This window comes from Nomascus leucogenys, chromosome X, assembly GCF_006542625.1.
Source record: "Nomascus leucogenys isolate Asia chromosome X, Asia_NLE_v1, whole genome shotgun sequence".
In the NCBI taxonomy this organism is placed as follows: Eukaryota; Metazoa; Chordata; class Mammalia; order Primates; family Hylobatidae; genus Nomascus; species Nomascus leucogenys.
The window spans coordinates 43,994,547-44,014,499 of record NC_044406.1 but is presented as its reverse complement, the minus strand read 5'-3'; the positions used below and the strand labels follow the sequence as shown (position 1 = coordinate 44,014,499).

The following is a 19,953-nucleotide window of genomic DNA, read 5'->3' as shown; positions in this document are numbered from 1 at the left end:
CAGATTTTAACTTACTTATTACAACTCTTGTCATATTTTCTTTCTTTTTGTCTTTTTTTTTTATTTTCTGAGATGGAGTCTCGCTCTGTTGCTAGGCTGGTGTGCAGTGGCGAGATCTCGGCTCACTGCAACCTCTGCCTCCCGGGTTCAAGCGATTCTCCTGCCTCAGCCTCCTGAGTAGTAGGGATTACAGGCGCCCGCCACCACGCCCAGCTAATTTTTGTATTTTTAGTAGAGACGGGGTTTCACCATGTTGGCCAGGATGGTTTCAATCTCCTGACCTCGTGATCTGCCCACCTCAGCCTCCCAAAGTGCTGAGATTACAGGCATGAGCCACCGTGCCTGGCTCTATTCATATTTCCTATGACTTCTTGAGTCAGTTTTGATAATCGGTGCATTTTTACAAATTTGTCCATTTTGTCCAAGTTGTCTAATTTATTAGCATAAGGTTTTTATAGAAGTATCTTGTCCTTCTTTTCCTTTCTGTAGGGTCAGTGGTCTTGCCTCCTAATTTTGGTGATGTGTCTTCTCTCTTCTTGGTCCATCTAAATATTTGTCAATTGTGTTGATCTTTTCAAAGAATCAACTTTTGGTTTCACGAATTTTCCTTATTGTTTTTTAAATTTATCCATTGCAATGATTTCCATCCAAATCTTTATCATTTCCTTACCTCTGCTTGCTTTAAGTGTAGATTGCTACATTTCTACATTTTTAAGGTGGGAGCTTAGATTATTGGTTTGAAATCTTTCTCCGTTTTTCTTTTCTTTCTTTTTGAGAGGGAGTCTCGCTCTGTCACCCAGGCTGGAGTGCAGTGGCACAATCTCAGCTCACTGCAACTTCCACCTCCCGGGCTCTAGAGATCCTCCCGCTTCAGCAACCCAAGTAGCTGGGACTACAGGCATGTGCCACCACACCTGGCTAATTTTTGTAGATACGGGGTTTTGCCATTCTTGCCAGGCTCATCTCGAACTCCTGAGCAATCTGCCCGCCTTGACCTCCCAAAGTCCTGGGATTACAGGCATGAGCTACCGTGCCACCCTCTCCTTTTCTAATATAGGCATTTAAAGCTATACATTTCCCTTTAAGCACTGCTTTAGTCGCATCCCATAAATTGTGGTATGTTGTGTTTTCATTTTCATGCAGTACTTTCTAATTTCCCATTCATGGCTTATTTAGAAATGTGTTAATTTCTGGCCAGGCCCGGTGGCTGCCTGTAATCCCAGCTACTTGGGAGGCCGAGGCGGGTGGATCACCTGAGATCAGGAGTTCAAGACCAGCCTGGCCAACATGGTGAAACCTCATCTCTAATAAAAATACAAAAATAAGCCGGGTGTGGTGGCAGGCGCCTGTAATCCCAGTTACTCAGGAGGCTGGGCAGGAGAATTGCTTGAGCCCAGGTGGTGGAGGTTGCAGTGAGCCAGGATCATGCCACTGCACTCCAGCCTGGCTGACAGAGCGACACTCTGTCTCAAAAACAAAAAACAAAACAAAACAAAAATGACCCACAGCCAATATCATACTGAATGGGCAAAAACTGGAAGCATTCCCTTTGAAAACTGGCACAAGACAGGGATGCCCTCTCTCACCACTCCTATTCAACATAGTGTTGGAAGTTCTGGCCAAGGCAATTAGGCAGGAGAAGGAAATAAAGGGTATTCAATTAGGAAAAGAGGAAGTCAAATTGTCCCTGTTTGCAGATGACATGATTGTATATCTAGAAAATGCCATTGTCTCAGTCCAAAATCTCCTTAAACTGATTAGCAACTTCAGCAAAGTCTCAGGATACAAAATCAATGTGCAAAAATCACAAGCATTCTTATACACCAATAACAGACAAACAGAGAGCAAAATCATAAGTGAACTCCCATTCACAATTGCTTCAAAGAGAATAAAACACCTAAGAATCCAACTTACAAGGGATGTGAAGGACCTCTTCAAGGAGAACTACAAACCACTGCTCAATGAAATAAAAGAGGATACAAACAAATGGAAGAACATTCCATGCTCATGGGTTGGAAGAATCAATATTGTGAAAATGGCCATACTGCCCAAGGTAATTTATAGATTCAATGCCATCCCCATCAAGCTACCAATGACTTTCTTCACAGAATTGGAAAAAACTACTTTAAAGTTCATATGGAACCAAAAAAGAGCCCGCATCGCCAAGTCAATCCTAAGCCAAAAGAACAAAGCTGGAGGCATCATGCTACCTGACTTCAAACTATACTACAAGGCTACAGTAACCAAAACAGCATGGTACTGGTACCACAACAGAGACATAGATCAATGGAACAGAACAGAGCCCTCAGAAATAACGCTGCATATCTACAACTATTTGATCTTAGACAAACCCGACAAAAATAAGCAATGGGGAAAGGATTCCCTATTTAATAAATGGTGCTGGGAAAACTGGCTAGCCATATGTAGAAAGCTGAAACTGGATCCCTTCCTTACACCTTATACAAAAATTAATTCAAGATGGACTAAAGACTTACATGTTAGACCTAAAACCATAAAAACCCTAGAAGAAAACCTAGGCATTACCATTCAGGACATAGGCATGGGCAAGGACTTCATGTCTAAAACACCAAAAGCAATGGCAACAAAAGCCAAAATTGACAAATGGGATCTAATTAAACTAAAGAGCTTCTGCACAGCAAAAGAAACTACCATCAGAGTGAACAGGCAACCTACAAAATAGGAGAAAATTTTTGCAACCTACTCATCTGACAAAGGGCTAATATCCAGAATCTACAATGAACTCGAACAAATTTACAAGAAAAAAACAAACAACCCCATCAAAAAGTGGGTGAAGGACATGAACAGACACTTCTCAAAAGAAGACATTTATGCAGCCAAAAAACACACGAAAAAATGCTCATCATCACTGGCCATCAGAGAAATGCAAATCAAAACCACAATGAGCTACCATCTCACACCAGTTAGAATGGCGATCATTAAAAAGTCAGGAAACAACAGGTGCTGGAGAGGATGTGGAGAAATAGGAACACTTTTACACTGTTGGTGGGACTGTAAACTAGTTCAACCATTGTGGAAGTCGGTGTGGCGATTCCTCAGGGATCTAGAACTAGAAATACCATTTGACCCAGCCATCCCATTACTGGGTATATACCCAAAGGACTATAAATCATGCTGCTATAAAGACACATGCACATGTATGTTTATTGCAGCACTATTCACAATAGCAAAGAGTTGGAACCAACCCAAATGTCCAACAACGATAGACTGGATTAAGAAAATGTGGCACATATAAACCATGGAATACTATGCAGCCATAAAAAATGATGAGTTCATGTCCTTTGTAGGGACATGGATGAAACAGGAAATCATCATTCTCAGTAAACTATCGCAAGGACAAAAAACCAAACACCGCATGTTCTCACTCATAGGTGGGAATTGAACAATGAGAACACATGGACACAGGAAGGGGAACATCACACTCCGGGGACTGTTGTGGGGTGGGGGGACGGGGGAGGGACAGCATTAGGAGATATACCTAATGCTAAATGACAAGTTAATGGGTGCAGCACACCAACATGGCACATGTATACATATGTAACAAACCTGCACATTGTGCACATGTACCCTAAAACTTAAAGTATAATAAAAAAAGTGTTAATTTCTAAACATTTGTGGGTTTCTCCAATTTCCTTCTCTTGTGGATTTCTAGCTGTTATAGTCAGAAAACATATTTTGTAGAATTTAAGCCCTTTAAAATGTTTTGAAACATGTTTTATGGTCTAGCATAGATCTATCCTGGAGTGTGTTCCATATGTATTTGAAAATAATGTGTATTCTGCTGTTGTTGAGTGCAGTGTTCTATTGATGTCAATTAGGTCACATCAGGTTTATGGTGTTGTTCAAGTCTTCCATATCCTTGATGATTTTATTTCTAGTTGTTCTATTAATTCCTGAGAATGGGTTATTGAATTCTCCAACTGCTATTTCTGAATTGTCTATTTTTCCCTTTGCTTCTGTCAGTTTTTTGCTCCACGTGTTTCGAGGCTCCTTTGTTAGAGACAGATATATATATATAGTTTTATAAATATATATTATTAAATATATATTTTTTATAAAATATACATTGATATACAATTTTATAAATTTATATAAAATTAAAAAAATATTTTTCTGATGAATTGACCATAGTATCATTATAAAATGACCCTTTTGTGTTTAGTAACATTTTCCAACTAAATTTCTATTTTGCCAGAAATCAGTATAGCCACTCCAGCTCATTTATGTTACTCTTTGCATGTTAGATATTTTTCCATCATTTTACTTTCAGTGTATTTGTAACTTTGAATCTAAAGTGTGGCTTTTATAGACAGCATATGGTTGGATCCTGTCTTCATCCTAATCTGACAGTCTCTGCCTTTTGATTGGGGAATTTAGTCCATTTATTTCCAATATAATTATTGATATGGTTAGATTTACATCTGCCATTTTGAGATTTGTTTTCCTTAGCTTTCATATCTTTTTTGTTTTTTCTCTCTCCCTTTTTTTTTTTTTGGTTAACTAGATATTTTTTTTTATTTTTTATTTTTGAGACAGTGTCTTGCTCTGTAGCCCAGGCTAGAGTACAGTGACACTATCATGGCTTACTGCAGTCTCCAATTCCTGGGCTCAAGCGATCCTTTTGCTTCAGCCTCCTGATTAGCTGGGACCACAGGCATGTACCACCACACGTGACTATTTAATATATAAAGACACCAAGTCTTTAACTGTTAAATGCAACATGTGGACATCCTCAGAGACAGTGGACTGGTATGTTTTTTTCCCTGTGTATGGACCAGAATTCTCCGTGTGTGCAGTTTGTTTTGCATGTCTCATAATTGTTAAAAAGTTGACACTGTAGATAATATATATTTTAGTAATTCTGGATTATGACCCCACCCTCCACAGTTATTATTGTTGCTGTTGTTTTTTGTTTGTTTAGGGACTCGTGGGGACTAATTCTGTAGAGTTTTTCATCCCTCAGTGTGCAGTTACTGATGTCTCTGCTTAGTTTTTTTTTTTTTTGAGACGGAGTTTCACCCTTGTTGCCTAGGCTGGCGTGCAGTGGTGCGATTTCAGCTCACTGCAACCTCCACCTCCCAGGTTCAAGTGATTCTCCTGCCTGAGCCTCCCAAGTAGCTAGAATTACAGACATGTGCCACCACACCTGGCTAATTTTGTATTTTTAGTAGAGATGGGGTTTTACCATGTTGGCCAGGCTGGTCTTGAACTCCTGACCTCAGGTGATCCGCCTGCCTCAGCCTCCCAAAGTGCTGAGATTACAGGTGTGAGCCACCACACAGTTTTTAAATAATTCTTTCCGTTTTTATGCCTGGCTTCCTTGGGGTCACCTGTGGGTCTGCATAGCTTATTTTTATCCAATGATTGCTTAGAAGTTGTGATTATACACCTCAAACCAGTATGGCTTCTGCTAAGGGGATAAATGTGTGAGTCTGAGTACACATATTAAGTTCGGTCTGCTTGTAAGTCTGTGCTGGCATTCATTTCGGCTTGTATAGGGTCTCGCATTCATCTAGGTACCTGATATTTTGTGGTCATGTACACAGCCTTCCACATCCTCATGCATATGCGTGGGCTTATCAATTCCCCCTACTGCTGTCTTATTTTCCATATCCCTTTAATTTTTTGTCCGGTCTGCTGCTCACTCAAACGATGTTGCAGCCTCAGACAGCTGTGAGGTTGGCCTTCCTCAATTACTTGCTACCAACATCGCTGTTTTTTTAAATTATACTTTAGGTTTTAGGGTACATGTGCACAATGTGCAGGTTTGTTACATATGCATCCGTGTGCCATGTTGGTTTGCTGCACCCATTAACTCGTCATTTAGCATTAGGTATATCTCCTAATGCTGTCCCTCCCCCCTCCCCTCACCCCACAACAGTCCCCGGAGTATGATGTTCCCCTTCCTGTGTCCATGAGTTCTCATTGTTCAATTCCCACCTATGAGTGAGAACATGCGGTGTTTGGTTTTTTGTCCTTGCGATAGTTTACTGAGAATGACAATACCTCTAGGCATGGAGCTTTTCTCTGGAGCTCAGAGTCAGGTCAGCTCCCTCCATTTACAGTGAGGCTTCCATGCCCACAGAGCTGCGGATGGGAGCAGCTCCAAGTCTAAATGCCATAGACCACACTATTCTTATCAAGGTTTGGTAGTTTTTGACCATTCAAAAAAAGCTTTTGGGGGAGGGGTTTTGAAGAGCTCCTCACCTTACCATTCCAGAAGCTCCCCCTCTGGACAAGTGATTGTTTTTTCTTTTTTAAGAGACTGGGTCTCACTCTGTCACCCAGGCTGGAGTGCAGTGGTGTGGATCACAGCTCCCTGCAGCCTCTAGCTCCTGGACTCAATCAATCCTCCCACCCCAGCCTTCTGAGTAACTGGGACTACAGGCATGAACCACTACACCTGGCTAATGTAAAAAAAATATATATTTTTAGAGACAGGATATTGCCATGTTGCCCAAGCTGGTCTTGAACTCCTGGCCTCAAGTGATCCCCCCACGTCAGTCTTGCAAAACACTGGGATTACAGGGCATGAGCCACCATGTCTGGTCTGGACAAGTGACTTTTGACAAAAGTCAAAATATTGAGAGAGGGTAGTATTTTTAAACAAATGGTGTGGAAACATTTGAATATCCATAAGCAAAAACAAAACAAAACAAAAACAAAAAAGAACTTGGATCCATATTTCACACCATATAAATCAAAATAGATACTAGATCTAGATGTAAAACTTAAACCTTTAGAAGAAAACACAGGAAAAAATCATTGTAATCTTTGGTTAGGCAAGGATTTCTTAGATACAGCACTCAAAGCACAACCCAGAAGTGAACAAATGGAAAGAATGGACTTCATCAAAATAAGCAGTTCTGTTCTTCAAAAGACACTCTTAAGAGAATGAAAAGACAATCCAGAGACTGGGAGAAAACCTTTGCAAGGATAATGGACTGATAGTGAAGTTCCACCCAGAATATATTTTTAAAAACTCTCAGTGCTTAACAATAAAAAAAAACAAACCCAATTGATAATGGGCGAAAGATTTAAACAGACACTTCATCAAAGATTCTCAATAAAAGATGATCAATATTATTAATCATTAGGGCAATGTAAATTAATATCACAATATCACTTCACATGTACTAGGATAGCTATAATAAAAAAGACTGATAATAATAAGAGTTGGTAAGGATGTGGAGAAACTGGAACCCTCATACATTGATAGAATGTAAAATGGTGCAGTCATGTGAGGAACAGGCCTAGTCTCAGGTCTCAGCCATCACTCATCTATCCTGGGGAGATACTACAATGGTTTGGAGGACAAGAAAATAAAAACGAAAACTAAAACTGACATATCACTATATGCCCACCACTAATGGCTATAGTAAAAAATATGGAAAATGCCAAATGGTGGCAAGTATGTGGAGCACTAGAACTCGCATACTGGGTTGGCGGGAGTGTACATTGGTACAACCACCTGAAAACTGGTTTTATAACATATAGCTGAACATATGGATACACTTAGGTACATACCTAACAGGAATACATACATATGTTCACCAATACACAGCAGCACAATTCCTAATAGCCTAAGCTGCAAACAACCCAAATGTCTACAAACAGTAGAATGGATAAATTATATTGCAGCATATTCACAGAATGGGATACAACATGACAATGAGAATGAATTATCTACAACTATATGCAACATATGGATGACTCTCACATACATAATGTGAATGACAGAAGACAGATGCTAAAGAGTATACTGCTCAATTATATGATACATAATTGACTCAATTTATATAAAATACAAAACAGGCAAAATGAATCTATGCTGTGAGAAGCCAGGATAGTGTATACCCTTGGGCACTTGCCTGGAAGGGAAAGTGGGGAAGGCTTCTGGGGTGCTGGTCACATTCCGTTTCTTGATCTGAGTATGTTCAGTTTTTGAGAATGCACTGAGCTGTATGTTTATGATATATGCATTTTCTGTATACATTATAGTTTAATAAAAAGATTTTAAAATAAAATAAAATACAATTACATGCTACAAAGTTCCTTTTTATGAGTATTGTAAAAAATGTTTAAGAGAAAATGAGAACGTGTGTATATATCAGTGTTAAAAAAGAGCAGTGCTCTTTCTTGAGAAGTCTTCCAGTTATTCAACTATGATAAACTGTAATTATGTCTTAGAATAACTAATTGCAATGCAACATGACTTTATCCCATAGCAGTCTACACAAAACCACCCTTAATGTGCATGTAGGAAATGAATATACCTTAACCAAATAGGAAGAAAAACAAAATATTAGGAAGTGAAACTCAATTTTTCAACCATTCTTTTTCAAACAGGAATCCCAAGGAAAGCAGGGGTGTTGGTGGTTTAGCCTGAAAATCTAGAGTGCTGTGGATCAGTTCCATTGTCGTAGGGTCAGTTACTGAGGGGATCAGGAATCTATGGCCTGCAGCTTATGCAAATGACAGCTTTGGGGACATAGGTTAGAAGGCATGCATACCTCTTATACGGTATGACTCACCTGCTCTCCCAGCAGGGAATTAATAATGAGACAACTACTACCTTTATATGTCTGTATCATTCAATGACTATATTTCTGTAACATAGGCTAGAGCTAGGCCTAATTTCTCAATTCATAAAGTTATACCTTTAAATTTAAAAATTCTGTTGCACTTAAAATATATATACCATGAGGACTTCCCAAGGGAAGAGAAAAAACAGTTTTTCATGGGAAATCTTTTCTGTGTCTTAAGTGCCAATGATCACAAAAACAGATATCTGCATTCCCAAGTAGGTTTTCTGCCTTGATGTCAGTGCCCTGCCAGTGTTTGGACAATGAAAACTCTTCTCCTCAACCTAGAAATTTGAAAAAGTTTTTCCCAGTAGTGAGTACTTTTATGTCCCAGGATACGCTGAACTAATCAGTACTGAATTTAAAAAGTTATTTATCCAAAAAGTGAAGCATAAGAGATGACAAGTCATCTCCTCAGGTCTTAATTCTACTATTTCCAGGAGCTCAAGAGGTCTGTATGAATCATGTCACCAAACATGACTTTCACTCAAATGCTTTCTCTAAAGGCTCTTCCCATGCATAGAATTGCATATACACTGTGGTGATGCAGGAACTTGTCTTTCCAGTGGACTGAAGGATACTTGGCTCTGTTTGCCTTCAGCTCACTCAAGCCTCAGTCTCTCATATCCATTTCCCCCTGCACAACGATTGCAGCAACAGGCCTTCCTCCTCCCTACTATTAGATACCTGATGCATACCCAGTTGTGATTTCCAGGTGAAGACTTTCTCAGTCACTGGCTTTATAGCGTTTTTCTCCACTATGTGTTTTCTGGTGTTTAATGAGATTCGATCTGTCAGTAAAGGCCTTCTGACATTCTGTACAAGCATAAGGTTTCTTTCCTGTATGAATTATCTGATGCATACTTAGTGTGGCTTTCTGGATGAAAGCTTTCCCACATTTACTACATTCATAGTGTCTTTCTCCAGTATGAGACTTCTGATGTATATTGAGGCGTGACTTCCAGGTGAAGGTTTTCCCGCAGTCACTGCATTCATAGGGTTTCTCCCTAGCGTGGATTTTCTGATGCGTTATGAGGTTTGATCGGTCAGTGAAGGCCTTTCCACATTCAGCACATATATTGGGCTTTTCACCTGTGTGGATTTTCTGATGCACACGGAGTTGTGACTTCTTAGTGAAGCATTTCCCACAGTCGCTGCATTCATAAGGCTTCTCTCCAGTATGGATTCTATGATGCGCAATGAAGTGCGATTTCTGGATAAAAGCCTTCCCGCATTCAGGACAAACGTAGGGTTTCTCTCCTGTATGGATTCTCTGATGCACGCTTAGTGTTGATTTCTGGATGAAGGCTTTCCCGCAGTCCTTGCATTCATAGTGTCTCTCTCCAATATGAGATTTCTGATGTATTTTGAGGCGTGACTTCCATATGAAGGCTTTTCCACAGCCGTTGCACTTATAGGGTTTCTCTCCAGTGTGAGTTTTCTGGTGTTTAATGAGATTTGACTGGTCAGTAAAAGCCTTTCCACATTCAGCACACATATAGGGTTTTTCCCCAGTATGAGTTTTCTGATGTGTGGTGAGGTTTGTCCTGTGAGTGAAGACCTTTCCACATTCCGTACATATATAGGGTTTCTCTCCGGTGTGAATTCTTTGATGCACATGGAGTTGTGACTTCTTAGTGAAGGATTTCCCGCAGTCACTGCATTCATACGGTTTTTCTCCAGTATGAATTCTCTGATGTGTGTTGAAATGTGATTTCTGGATGAAGGCCTTCCCACAGTCAGCGCATACATAAGGTTTCTCTCCTGTGTGGATTCTCTGATGCATCCTGAGTGCTGATTTTCTTGTGAAAGCCTTCCCACATTCATTGCATTCATAGTGTTTCTCTCCAGTATGAGTTTTCTGATGTATACTGAGGTCTGAGTTCTGGGAGAAGCCTTTTCCACATTCACTGCATTCATAAGGTTTTTCTCCTGTATGAATTCTCAGATGTCTAAAGAGGTCTGATCTCTGGAAAAAGGCTTTTCCACATTCACTGCATTTGTAGGGTTTCTGCCCAGTATGAATTTTTTGATGTGTAATGAGGTTTGATTTGAGGGTAAAGACTTTCCCACATTGAGTACACAGATAGGGTTTTTCTCCTGTATAAACACTCGGATGTACATCAACCTGGGGTTTCTGGGGGAAGACTTTGTTGCTTTTGTCACATTCATGGGACTTTTCTCCAGCATGAATTCTCTGATGCTCAAACAGATGTGACTTCTGAGTGAAGCCCATTACACATTCAGTACACACATAAAGCTTCTCCTCAGGATGAATTTTCTGATGGTGGGTGGGAGCTTGTTTGTGGCTGAGATGTTTTTCATAGTGATCATGTTCACAGGAATTTGCTCCTGTCTTAGAATTCTCATTCTTAGTAGAGGAAGGGCTACGGGGGAAATTGTTACTATTTCCAAAAATCTTGCCAAGGTTCTTTGTTGCACTGTTTCTATTATGATTATGTGAGTTTAAAGTATGCTTCAAAATTGTGTCACAGTTATGGAGTCCTTTAATTGAAGGAACAAGCTTGGTAGTCACATGAATTATTTTTTCAATGTTTTTAGGTTCATAGCCCCTCTCCTTAATCAATACTTTCACATGACTTAAAAGGTTATTCTGGTTTTCCTGACGTTGCTCTAGCTGGTTATTATCTTGCCACAGTTCTTCTAAAATAGAACACAATGAATCTTCTCCTATGGGTTGATCAAATCTCTCACAGTGGAAGAAAATTCCTCCAGGAATTCCCTGTTGCTGCATTTTCCCAATAGCCCCACCTAAAAAGAAAAAGAAAGAAATGAAAACGACACAAAGAACAATTAGCAGAGGCTAGAGGGGACATGTAGTTCAGACAGGATGAACACAGATAAATGGAAGAGCCCATAGGACAATATAGTAGCAATAATGTAGCAACACAATATTCTTATAGAACACTTAATAAATGCAAAACAACTGTATACCATTTATGATGCAGAGAGACTGTTACAAGTGCTTTACACGAAACAGCCCATTTAATCCTCACTAAACCCTATGAGGTAGCTACGATTATCATTTGTTTTACAATTGAGAAAACAGAGGCACAGAGAAGTCATGCAACTTGCTGAATATCGAATAGCTAAATAAGTGGGAGAGATGGGATTTGAACCCTGGGAGTCCAGCTCCACTATGTAAGAGGCCTGGATTGTGAGTAGAGTAACCAGAAGAAACTGCAGCCTGTGAGGGGGAAGCCTGGCATGGAAGAAATATTTCAGAATGTATGTTCTTAATACATATCAGCTCCACCACTTTACTAAGCTCTCTGCTTCTTCTTGCTTTTCCCTCTATACCATTATGAGTGGAGCCCTTCAAATTTAATGTTAATTTGAACATTAAATCTATATGCCTCAAACACCAATTCCTTTATATCTATAGGAAAACTAGTTTCAACACGCCATCCTGACATAGACAAACAGTAAATAGACATCTGCACTCCAACTTTACAACCAGCTGCAAGTTTCTTTTCTTTCTTTCTTTTTTTTTTTGAAATGGAGTCTTGCTTTGTCACCCAGGCTGGAGTGCGGTGGTGTGATCTCGGCTCACTGCAACCTCCACCTCCCAGGTTCAAGCGGTTCTCCTGCTTCAGCCTCCCAAGTAGCTGGGATTACAGGCATGCATCACCACGCCCAGCTAATTTTTGTATTTTTAGTAGAGACGGGGTTTCACCATGTTGGCCAGGCTGGTCTTGAACTCCTGACCTCAAGTGATCTGCCCACCTTGGGCTCCCAAAGTGCTGGGATTACAGGTGTGAGCCACTGTGCCAGCCCCAGCTGCAGTTTCTGTTGGTTCCAGGAATACATGCTTATAACAAGGCGTGTAAAAGAGGAAAGGGAAAGCTATCTGGGGCAGAATCTGCAGGCCCTCCCCTGAGATCTATTCTCTCCTTCTTTCACAGGAATAGAATGTAGCTGGGCCTTACATCCACTGGCCTCGCTGTGTTCTCACCAGTGGAATATGAGCAGAAGTGATATATGCTACTTGCAGGCCAGCCTTAAGACAGTGGGCAAATCTCCTCTATTTCCTCTTCCCTCTTCCCACTGGACTCCACAGTGACCCATCATTAACCAGGCAGGTGACAACAATGCCCCAGGAGATGCCAGAGGAGTGACTTAGAACATGGTCCCTGAATGACCCGTCAGGATTAGAGCTGACTTGTTGAACTGGACCCATTCACCTCAGAATTATCATGTAGGGGAAGACATACATCTGTATTTAGCCTCTTGTTTTGTTCCTCCATGCATATCCAAAATGTATTGTCTTTCTAAATATTAGCTCTAATTTTGGTATACCTCTAGGGAGCTTATGTTTGCTATGAATTTGTAAAGCAGACACTGTACCATTCATATTGATACTCAGTTTGGCACAGTTTTATAACAGAAAGGACAAATACACAAAGGGTGAGAGTGTTAATATTTCATGCAGTCATCCTCCCTTTCCAAATATAATGTATGTTCCTTTGAATTCCTCCGAGCAGACACTTGAAAATTTCATCTGAAAGAGGAAAAATCTCCTTCTTTGCCTATATCCCCAAATTCAATAAATTCATTTACTAAATATTTTCTACATGCTCCACTTCAGAAAACTGAAGAATAAGTGTGCTGGTTATCAATGTTTTGCCTCTCAGTTCCAAATTCACCCTTCTTTGCCTGCTCAACAAAAACGGATCTGGCCCCAGTTACCCTGATGTGATTATTACACATCGTATGCCTGTATCAAAATATCCCATGCAGGCTGGGTGTGGTGGCTCATGTCTGTAATCCTAGCACTTTGGGAGGCCAAGGGGGGTGGATCACTTGAGGCCAGGAGTTTGAGACATGGCAAAATCCCGTCTCTACTAAAGATACAAAAATTAGCTGGGCATGGTGGCATGTGCCTGTAATCCCAGCACTTTGGGAGGCCAAGGCGGGTGGATCACCTGAGGTCAGGAGTTAGAGACCAGCCTGGTCAACATGGCAAAACCCCATCTCTACTAAAAATACAAAAATTAGCCAGGCATGGTGGCATGCACCTGTAATCCCAGCCACTTGGGAGGCTGAGGCAGGAGAATCGCTTGAATCCGGGAGGTGGAGGTTGCAGTGAGCCAAGATTGCACCACTGCACTCCAGCCTAGGTGACAGAGTGAGACTCTGTCTCAAAAATAAAAAACTCCAAAACCCCCAAATATCCCATGTACCTCATAAATATATATACTTATGTACCCATAAAAATTAAAAATTTAAAAAGTGGATCTTGATCTCTTTAAATATTTTTTTCTTCTGCCAGCTGGCACAATATTAAACTTTGTCAGTGTAAGATGCTAGAGAGACACTGCAGGAGGAGGAGGGTTTGCTTCCTGGTTCTAGGGGGCTCATCCAGCAGGGGCAGGCTGTCTAGCACCAGGCTCATGTAGTGTGGGCATCTTTGCCAATATCTGGCTCCTGACGCACATGTAGTGTCCCCAGTACCCAGATCTCACGGTCTTCTCTAGAGCTCAGCTCCTGCAGTGTGGGTGACTTCTCCAGCACCCAGCTCCTGCAGCTCATATGGCTTCCCAAGCACCTAGTTCCTGCAGGCCCCCACAGTGCTGCACAGTCAGCAGCACCCAAAACCCCCCAGTTTACTCTCAGACGATTTGTAGTGGAATAGCTCCAGTGAGTCACCTCCGCATCAACAGCTTTCCCTGGAATCCTAGAGGGCAGGTTTCCAGCAAGTTCCACCAGCACAGCACCACAGCAAGTATTCTACCTGCCTCGAGCCATGGTTGTGCCCTCCCTATAAGGTCTGAATTTCATCCCTGGGAAGTAGGGAGCCTCTTCCTTGGATGCTCGCTCACAACCCTAGAAGAACCTGCTGTGCTTTCTATCTGCTATTCCTTTATTCTTCAGAGTTTCTTTTTTTGCTAGCAAATCCCTCATTATTCCAGTCCCATGGCTCACTGCAACCTCCGCCTCCTGGGTTCAAGCGATTCTCCTGCTTCAGCCACTTGAGTAACTGGGATTACAGGCGTGGGCCACCACACCCAGCTAATTTTTGTATTTTTAGTAGAGATGGGGTTTCACCATGTTGGCCAGGCTGGTCTTGAACTCTTGACCTCAGGTGATCCACCTGCCTTATCCTCCCAAAGTGCTGGGATTATAGGTGTGAGCCACCACGCCCGGCTGCAAAGAATCTTTATGTTAACCATTCTCCGTTCACATTAGTCTGTGGTTTCTCCCTCGGTAAGACCCTGAGTTATACTATAAGAAATAGGCTCTTCATGTATACATATTTCAAAACACCATGTTGTACGTGATAAATACATACAATTCTTATTTGTCAAATTAAGATTTTTCTATAAAAAGAAATAGGCTCTTTTTTCTTAAATTCTGTTTTTGAAATAGAGATGGAATCTTGTTGTGTTGCCCAGGCTGGTCTTGAACTCCTGGCCTCAAGTGATCCTCCCGCCTTGGCCTCCCAAAGTTCTGGGTTTACAGACATGAGCTACCACACTCAGCCTGAAACAGGCTCTTAATTCCGGAGACTTTCTAAAAACATAGAGGTAAAAGCCTCAGTTACCGTATACGCTAAAATCCTGTGATTTTCTCAGAATTCTTGTGGGATGGAGGACAAGAAAAAGGAAAGAGCCATACAGGCTGGAATAATTAAGAGCCATTTTGTGAGACAGGTGAGAACTGATCACAAGGTGGAAAATGTCTCATCTGAATAGACAGAGAACAGAATAAACAGTCAGATTCAGGGAGGACTATCAGATACAGTTAACATTAAGAAAATATTAAAAATGGAGTTGAGCAGAGGTTACAGAAAATATACAGATACGAGTTGAATTGGAAATATGTGGCCATGTTGTTTATCTCTTTGAAATAAGAGTTTAATTGTCATATACTAGGTAATGGAGAACAATTGTAGGTTTGTTTCATAATGCTCATGAGAGAGAAATAGAATGTTTTAGGTAAAGATATCGGTCATTAGCATTATATGAAATAGTAAAAACAATGGAATCAGCAAATCAAATCAGGAATAAAATAATTACAATTCAGGCAGCAGAAAACATGGAACTGGCCAGGCGTGGTGAGTCACACTTATAATCCCAGCACTTTGGGAGGCTGAGGCAGGCAGATCACTTGAGGTCAGGAGATTGAGACCAGCCTGGCCAACATGGCAAAACCCCATCTCTACTAAATATACAAGAATTAGCAGAGTATGGTGGTGCACATCTGTAATCCCAGCTACTCAGGAGGCTGAGGCAGGAGAATCGCTTGAACCCAGGAGACATATGCTGCAGTAAGCCGAAATGGCACCACTGCATTCCAGCCTGGGTGGCAGAGTGAGACTCTGTCTCAAAAAACAAAAAAGGAAAAGAAAAAGACTGAACAGGAGAAAAGTTCCCTAGGGAAACCTTGCTTATGGGGAAAATGAGGAAGAGAAGGCTGAAAAAGGGGCAAATAATAAATGGGATGCAGATCAGTAAGAAACAGACAATTGAGGAGGCACAATAGAAACCAGGGCAATGTTATGAACAAGGTAATTCATAGGAGGGAAGCTCAAAGAGGTATCAGGTAAATCATGAAATGTCCAAATTAAAAATGAGATACCCTACTGTTGCATCACGAGGTTAAAAAAAAAAAGAGAGATACCCCTTTATACCCACTATTGACCAAAAAATGAGAAACTCTGGTACTACTAATTGTTAGCAGAAACACTGGGGAAGCCAGAACACTTGTACAGTGCAGCTAATCTGAGAATAATATGGTGGTACTCAGTCCTATTCTGGATGAGATACTCCATGATTAGGCGCAAATCCTCTCTTCTCTACACATCCCTGAGAAATTCTCATACCTTGTAAGGAAACATTTATGTAGAAGTTGATTGCAGAATTGTTTGTATTAGATGGGACTTGGACACAATGCTCAGCGTCCATGACTAGGTGAGTGGTTAAGTATGATGTGGTGCTGGGGACATTGTGAAATACTATGTAGCAATTTGAAGAACAAAGCCAGACAAACACACTAAAATATGGAGAGACCATAGGAATGAGTGAAAAAAAAGGAACAGAATTGAGAAACATAATACAATATGTTTTATATATAATAAAAATACATACTCATAAACCAATACTTCAGGCTTTAAGAGAATATCACACAATTTCAAGGTTCAAACACATTAGATCAGCTGCCCATGGAAGGAGGCATAAAGAATGGATATGGAGAATTGGAACAAAAGAAAAGACCTGGCCGGGTGCGGTGGTTCATGCTTGTAATCCCAGCACTTTGGCAGGCCGAGGCGGGCAGATCACCTGAGGTTAGGAGTTCGAGACCAGCCTGACCAACATGGAGAAACCCCATCTCTACTAAAAATACAAAATTAGCTGGGCGTGGTGGTGCATGCCTGTAATCCCAGCTACTAGGGAGGCTGAGGCAGGAGAATTGCTTGAAACTGGGAGGTGGAAGTTGCAGTGAAACGAGATCACGCCATTGCACTCCAGCCTGGGCAACAACAGCGAAACTTCGTCTCAAAAAAAAAAATAAATAAAAATAAAAAGACCTGTAATCCCAGCAAAGATCTGTAATCTCAGCACTCTGGGAGGCCGAGTCAGGCAGATCAGTTGAGCCCAGGAGTTCGAGTTCAGCCTGGCCAACATGGTGAAATCACGTCTCTACAAAAAATACAAAAATTAGCTGGGCATGGTGGCGTGTGCATGTAGTCCCCACTATTTGGGAGGCTGAGGTGGGAGGATCGCTTGAACCTGGGAGGTGGAGGTTGCACTGAGCCGAGATCATGTCACTGCACTCCAGCCTGGGCCACAGAAATTTTAAAACACTTGGATGTACAAGAAAAGACTAAGATGGGGGGCAGGGGTACAGTAGGAAGAATAAAAAGGTCCTAGATAAGACAGGGTGGTATGTGATACAGAGTACAGAGACTAGAGACAGCTCTCTTGCCAAAAGGCCAATCAAAGAAGACAATAATGTGGCAAGGGTCATACATGGAAATGGCATTTAGGTATTTGAGGGCTATTGTGAACTATCTCCAACTGACTCCAAAAGTTTAGAACTTTCAAGATGGGTTATCTTCAGAGTGTTTCAAAGGCATCGGGCTTTCCTAGGGAAAGTGACACTGACTTCCATGTCCCCATCTGTCTGGGTCATGCTCACTCACCTGAACAGCTCTGATGTGGGGCTTCCCCCTCCAGCGTCCATGGCCCCTCTCCTTGCTCCAACTTGAAGGTGGCCTCTGACTTGGGAACTTGGTACCCTGTTAATAGGACATGATACACGATTGGGTCCAGCTGATTGGGTTTCAGGGACCTTTCAGTGACACTTTCCCTTTGCTTTTCAGAAAAGTAAACACATTTCACTGGGAACAGAGTAATAATCACAGAGGTGAAAAGGAACTGAATCCCAGACAAATCCAGGATGACACCATCATATAGGTTAGGTGTCGGGCAGCACTCAGCAGCCGAGAATGGAAATACCCTCATTAGCAGATGCATAGGGCGGCTGTGCTTACCCACTGAGAGCAGGTGGCTGTAGTTCTCTAGTGTCACATCCCAGTACAGGCGTCTCTGGGCAGGGTCCAAGTGCTGCCACTCCTCCCTGCTGAAGTCCACAGTCACGTCCTCAAATGACACTGAAGCCTGTAACGACACAATCCTGTTCAAGGCAGCGTGGTCAGCACTGGGGGATGGAAGAAGGTAGATAGCAAGTTGTTTTTAATGCTTTTTACCATAATGTATCATGTAGGGTCTTCACTAAGTACTTAGTTTTGTATTTTATTTTGTGAGAGCAAAAAAACTTATTAAAGTATCTTGACATTTGTTGTGTACTACATTAATTCATTTATTCGTTCATTCTCTTTTCAAAATGAGGATTTTAAATGGGCTCTCTTTAAGTCCTCCAGCTAACTTAAAAACAAGATACTGGCCGATTATGTCAGATGATGTGCTAGGCAATGGTGATAAAGAGTTGAATAAAATATAAAGCAACTTAAAGACTTGGATAACCAACAGAAGACACAAAGAGAGCTTTAGGAATTTGGAAGAAAGTATAGGAGGTATAAGGTTAGAATTCATACAGAGTGGGGCGAGAGTTATCTAGAAGGGAGAAGCATGAGCAACAGTGTGGAGAAAGGAAAATAGAAAAATACATGGTGGATACTGGGAACTCCAAGTAGTACCATATAAAGGAAAGGAGTCTGTGTAGTATATTGAGAAGGTGACTATGAGGAAAATCCAGTAGAGATATACTAGCATCAGAAAAAGGAACAAGTCTTTTTTCTAATAGAGAATGGACTGCAATTTATATGCAGGAAAAGACATGATTGTAATTGTGTGATTTCAAACAGTATTCAGCATACATCAGGCTGGGCACGGTGGCTCACTCCTGTAATCTCAGCCCTTTGAGAGGCCGAGGCGGGTGGATCACCTGAGGTCAGGAGTTCGAGACCAGCCTGACCAATATGGTAAAGCCCCGTCTCTACTAAAAATACAAAAGTTAGCTGGGCGCGGTGGCGCACGCCCGTAATCCCAGCTACTTGAGAGGCTGAGACAGGAGAATTGCTTGAACCCAGGAGGCAGAGGTTGCAGTGAGCCGAGATTGTATCACTGCACTTCAGCCTGGGTGATACAGAGTGAGACTCCGTCTAAAAAAAAAAAAAAAAGGATTGATCACGAGGAATGTTTGAAATGCGTGAGTCCAGATCAGTCTGGAGATGCTCTACAGAGTTTACATGACAGAATAAGACAATCTGGACTTAAGGCAGTGGTTGTCATGGGCAAGTAAAAGAAGGTGTTGGCCAGGCGCGGTGGCTCATGCCTATAATCCCAGCCCTTTGGGAGGCTGAGGCAGGCGGATCACCTGAGGTCAGGAGTTCGAGACCAGCCTGGCCAACATGACAAAAACCCCGTCTCTACCAAAAATACAAAAATTAGCCGGGCATGGCGGGCGTCTGTAGTCCCAGCTACTTGGGAGGCTGAGGCAGGAGAATTGCTTGAACTCAGGAGGCGGAGGTTGCAGTGAGCTGAGATCACGCCACTGCACTCCAGCCTGGGCGACAGAACGAGACTCCATCTCAAAAACAAACAAACAAACAAACAAACAAAAAGAAGGTGTTCATGCTGTGTTTTAAAGAGCCTGAATTATGGGAGTGAGAAAAAGAAAGAATTCTAGGGCAATTCTCAGTTATCGGTTTTGTACAACCATGCAGACGGTGGTGTTATATACTGAGAGGGGCTAGTAGATTAGGAAGGGAGTGGGGAAGAGAATGAAACATAATGTTACATTTTGTCCATGTTGAAATAAAGGTGGTAAAACATGCAGGGAG

The 19,953-nt window shown here is 41.6% G+C and overlaps 1 protein-coding gene across 8 annotated transcripts in view; it reads right to left on the bottom strand.

The window, feature by feature from the left end:
- Nucleotides 1–6,804: 6,804 nt before the first annotated feature.
- Nucleotides 6,805–19,953, bottom strand: part of ZNF41 (zinc finger protein 41) — a 44,260-nt gene continuing 31,111 nt past the window's right edge. For 4 of the 8 annotated variants that reach the window (XM_030807112.1, XM_030807114.1, XM_030807115.1 and 1 more), the window contains exons 3-5: nucleotides 18,142–18,308; nucleotides 17,791–17,886; nucleotides 6,805–11,396 (exon numbers count right to left, since the gene is read on the bottom strand). In XM_030807112.1, coding sequence (XP_030662972.1) covers nucleotides 9,352–11,396; nucleotides 17,791–17,886; nucleotides 18,142–18,308 — 2,308 coding nt within the window. In that variant the 3' untranslated portion in view covers nucleotides 6,805–9,351. The remainder of the gene's footprint in view (nucleotides 11,397–17,790; nucleotides 17,887–18,141; nucleotides 18,309–19,953) is intronic. The other 4 variants (XM_030807116.1, XM_003271031.4, XM_030807118.1 and 1 more) reach the window with 1 other exon arrangement.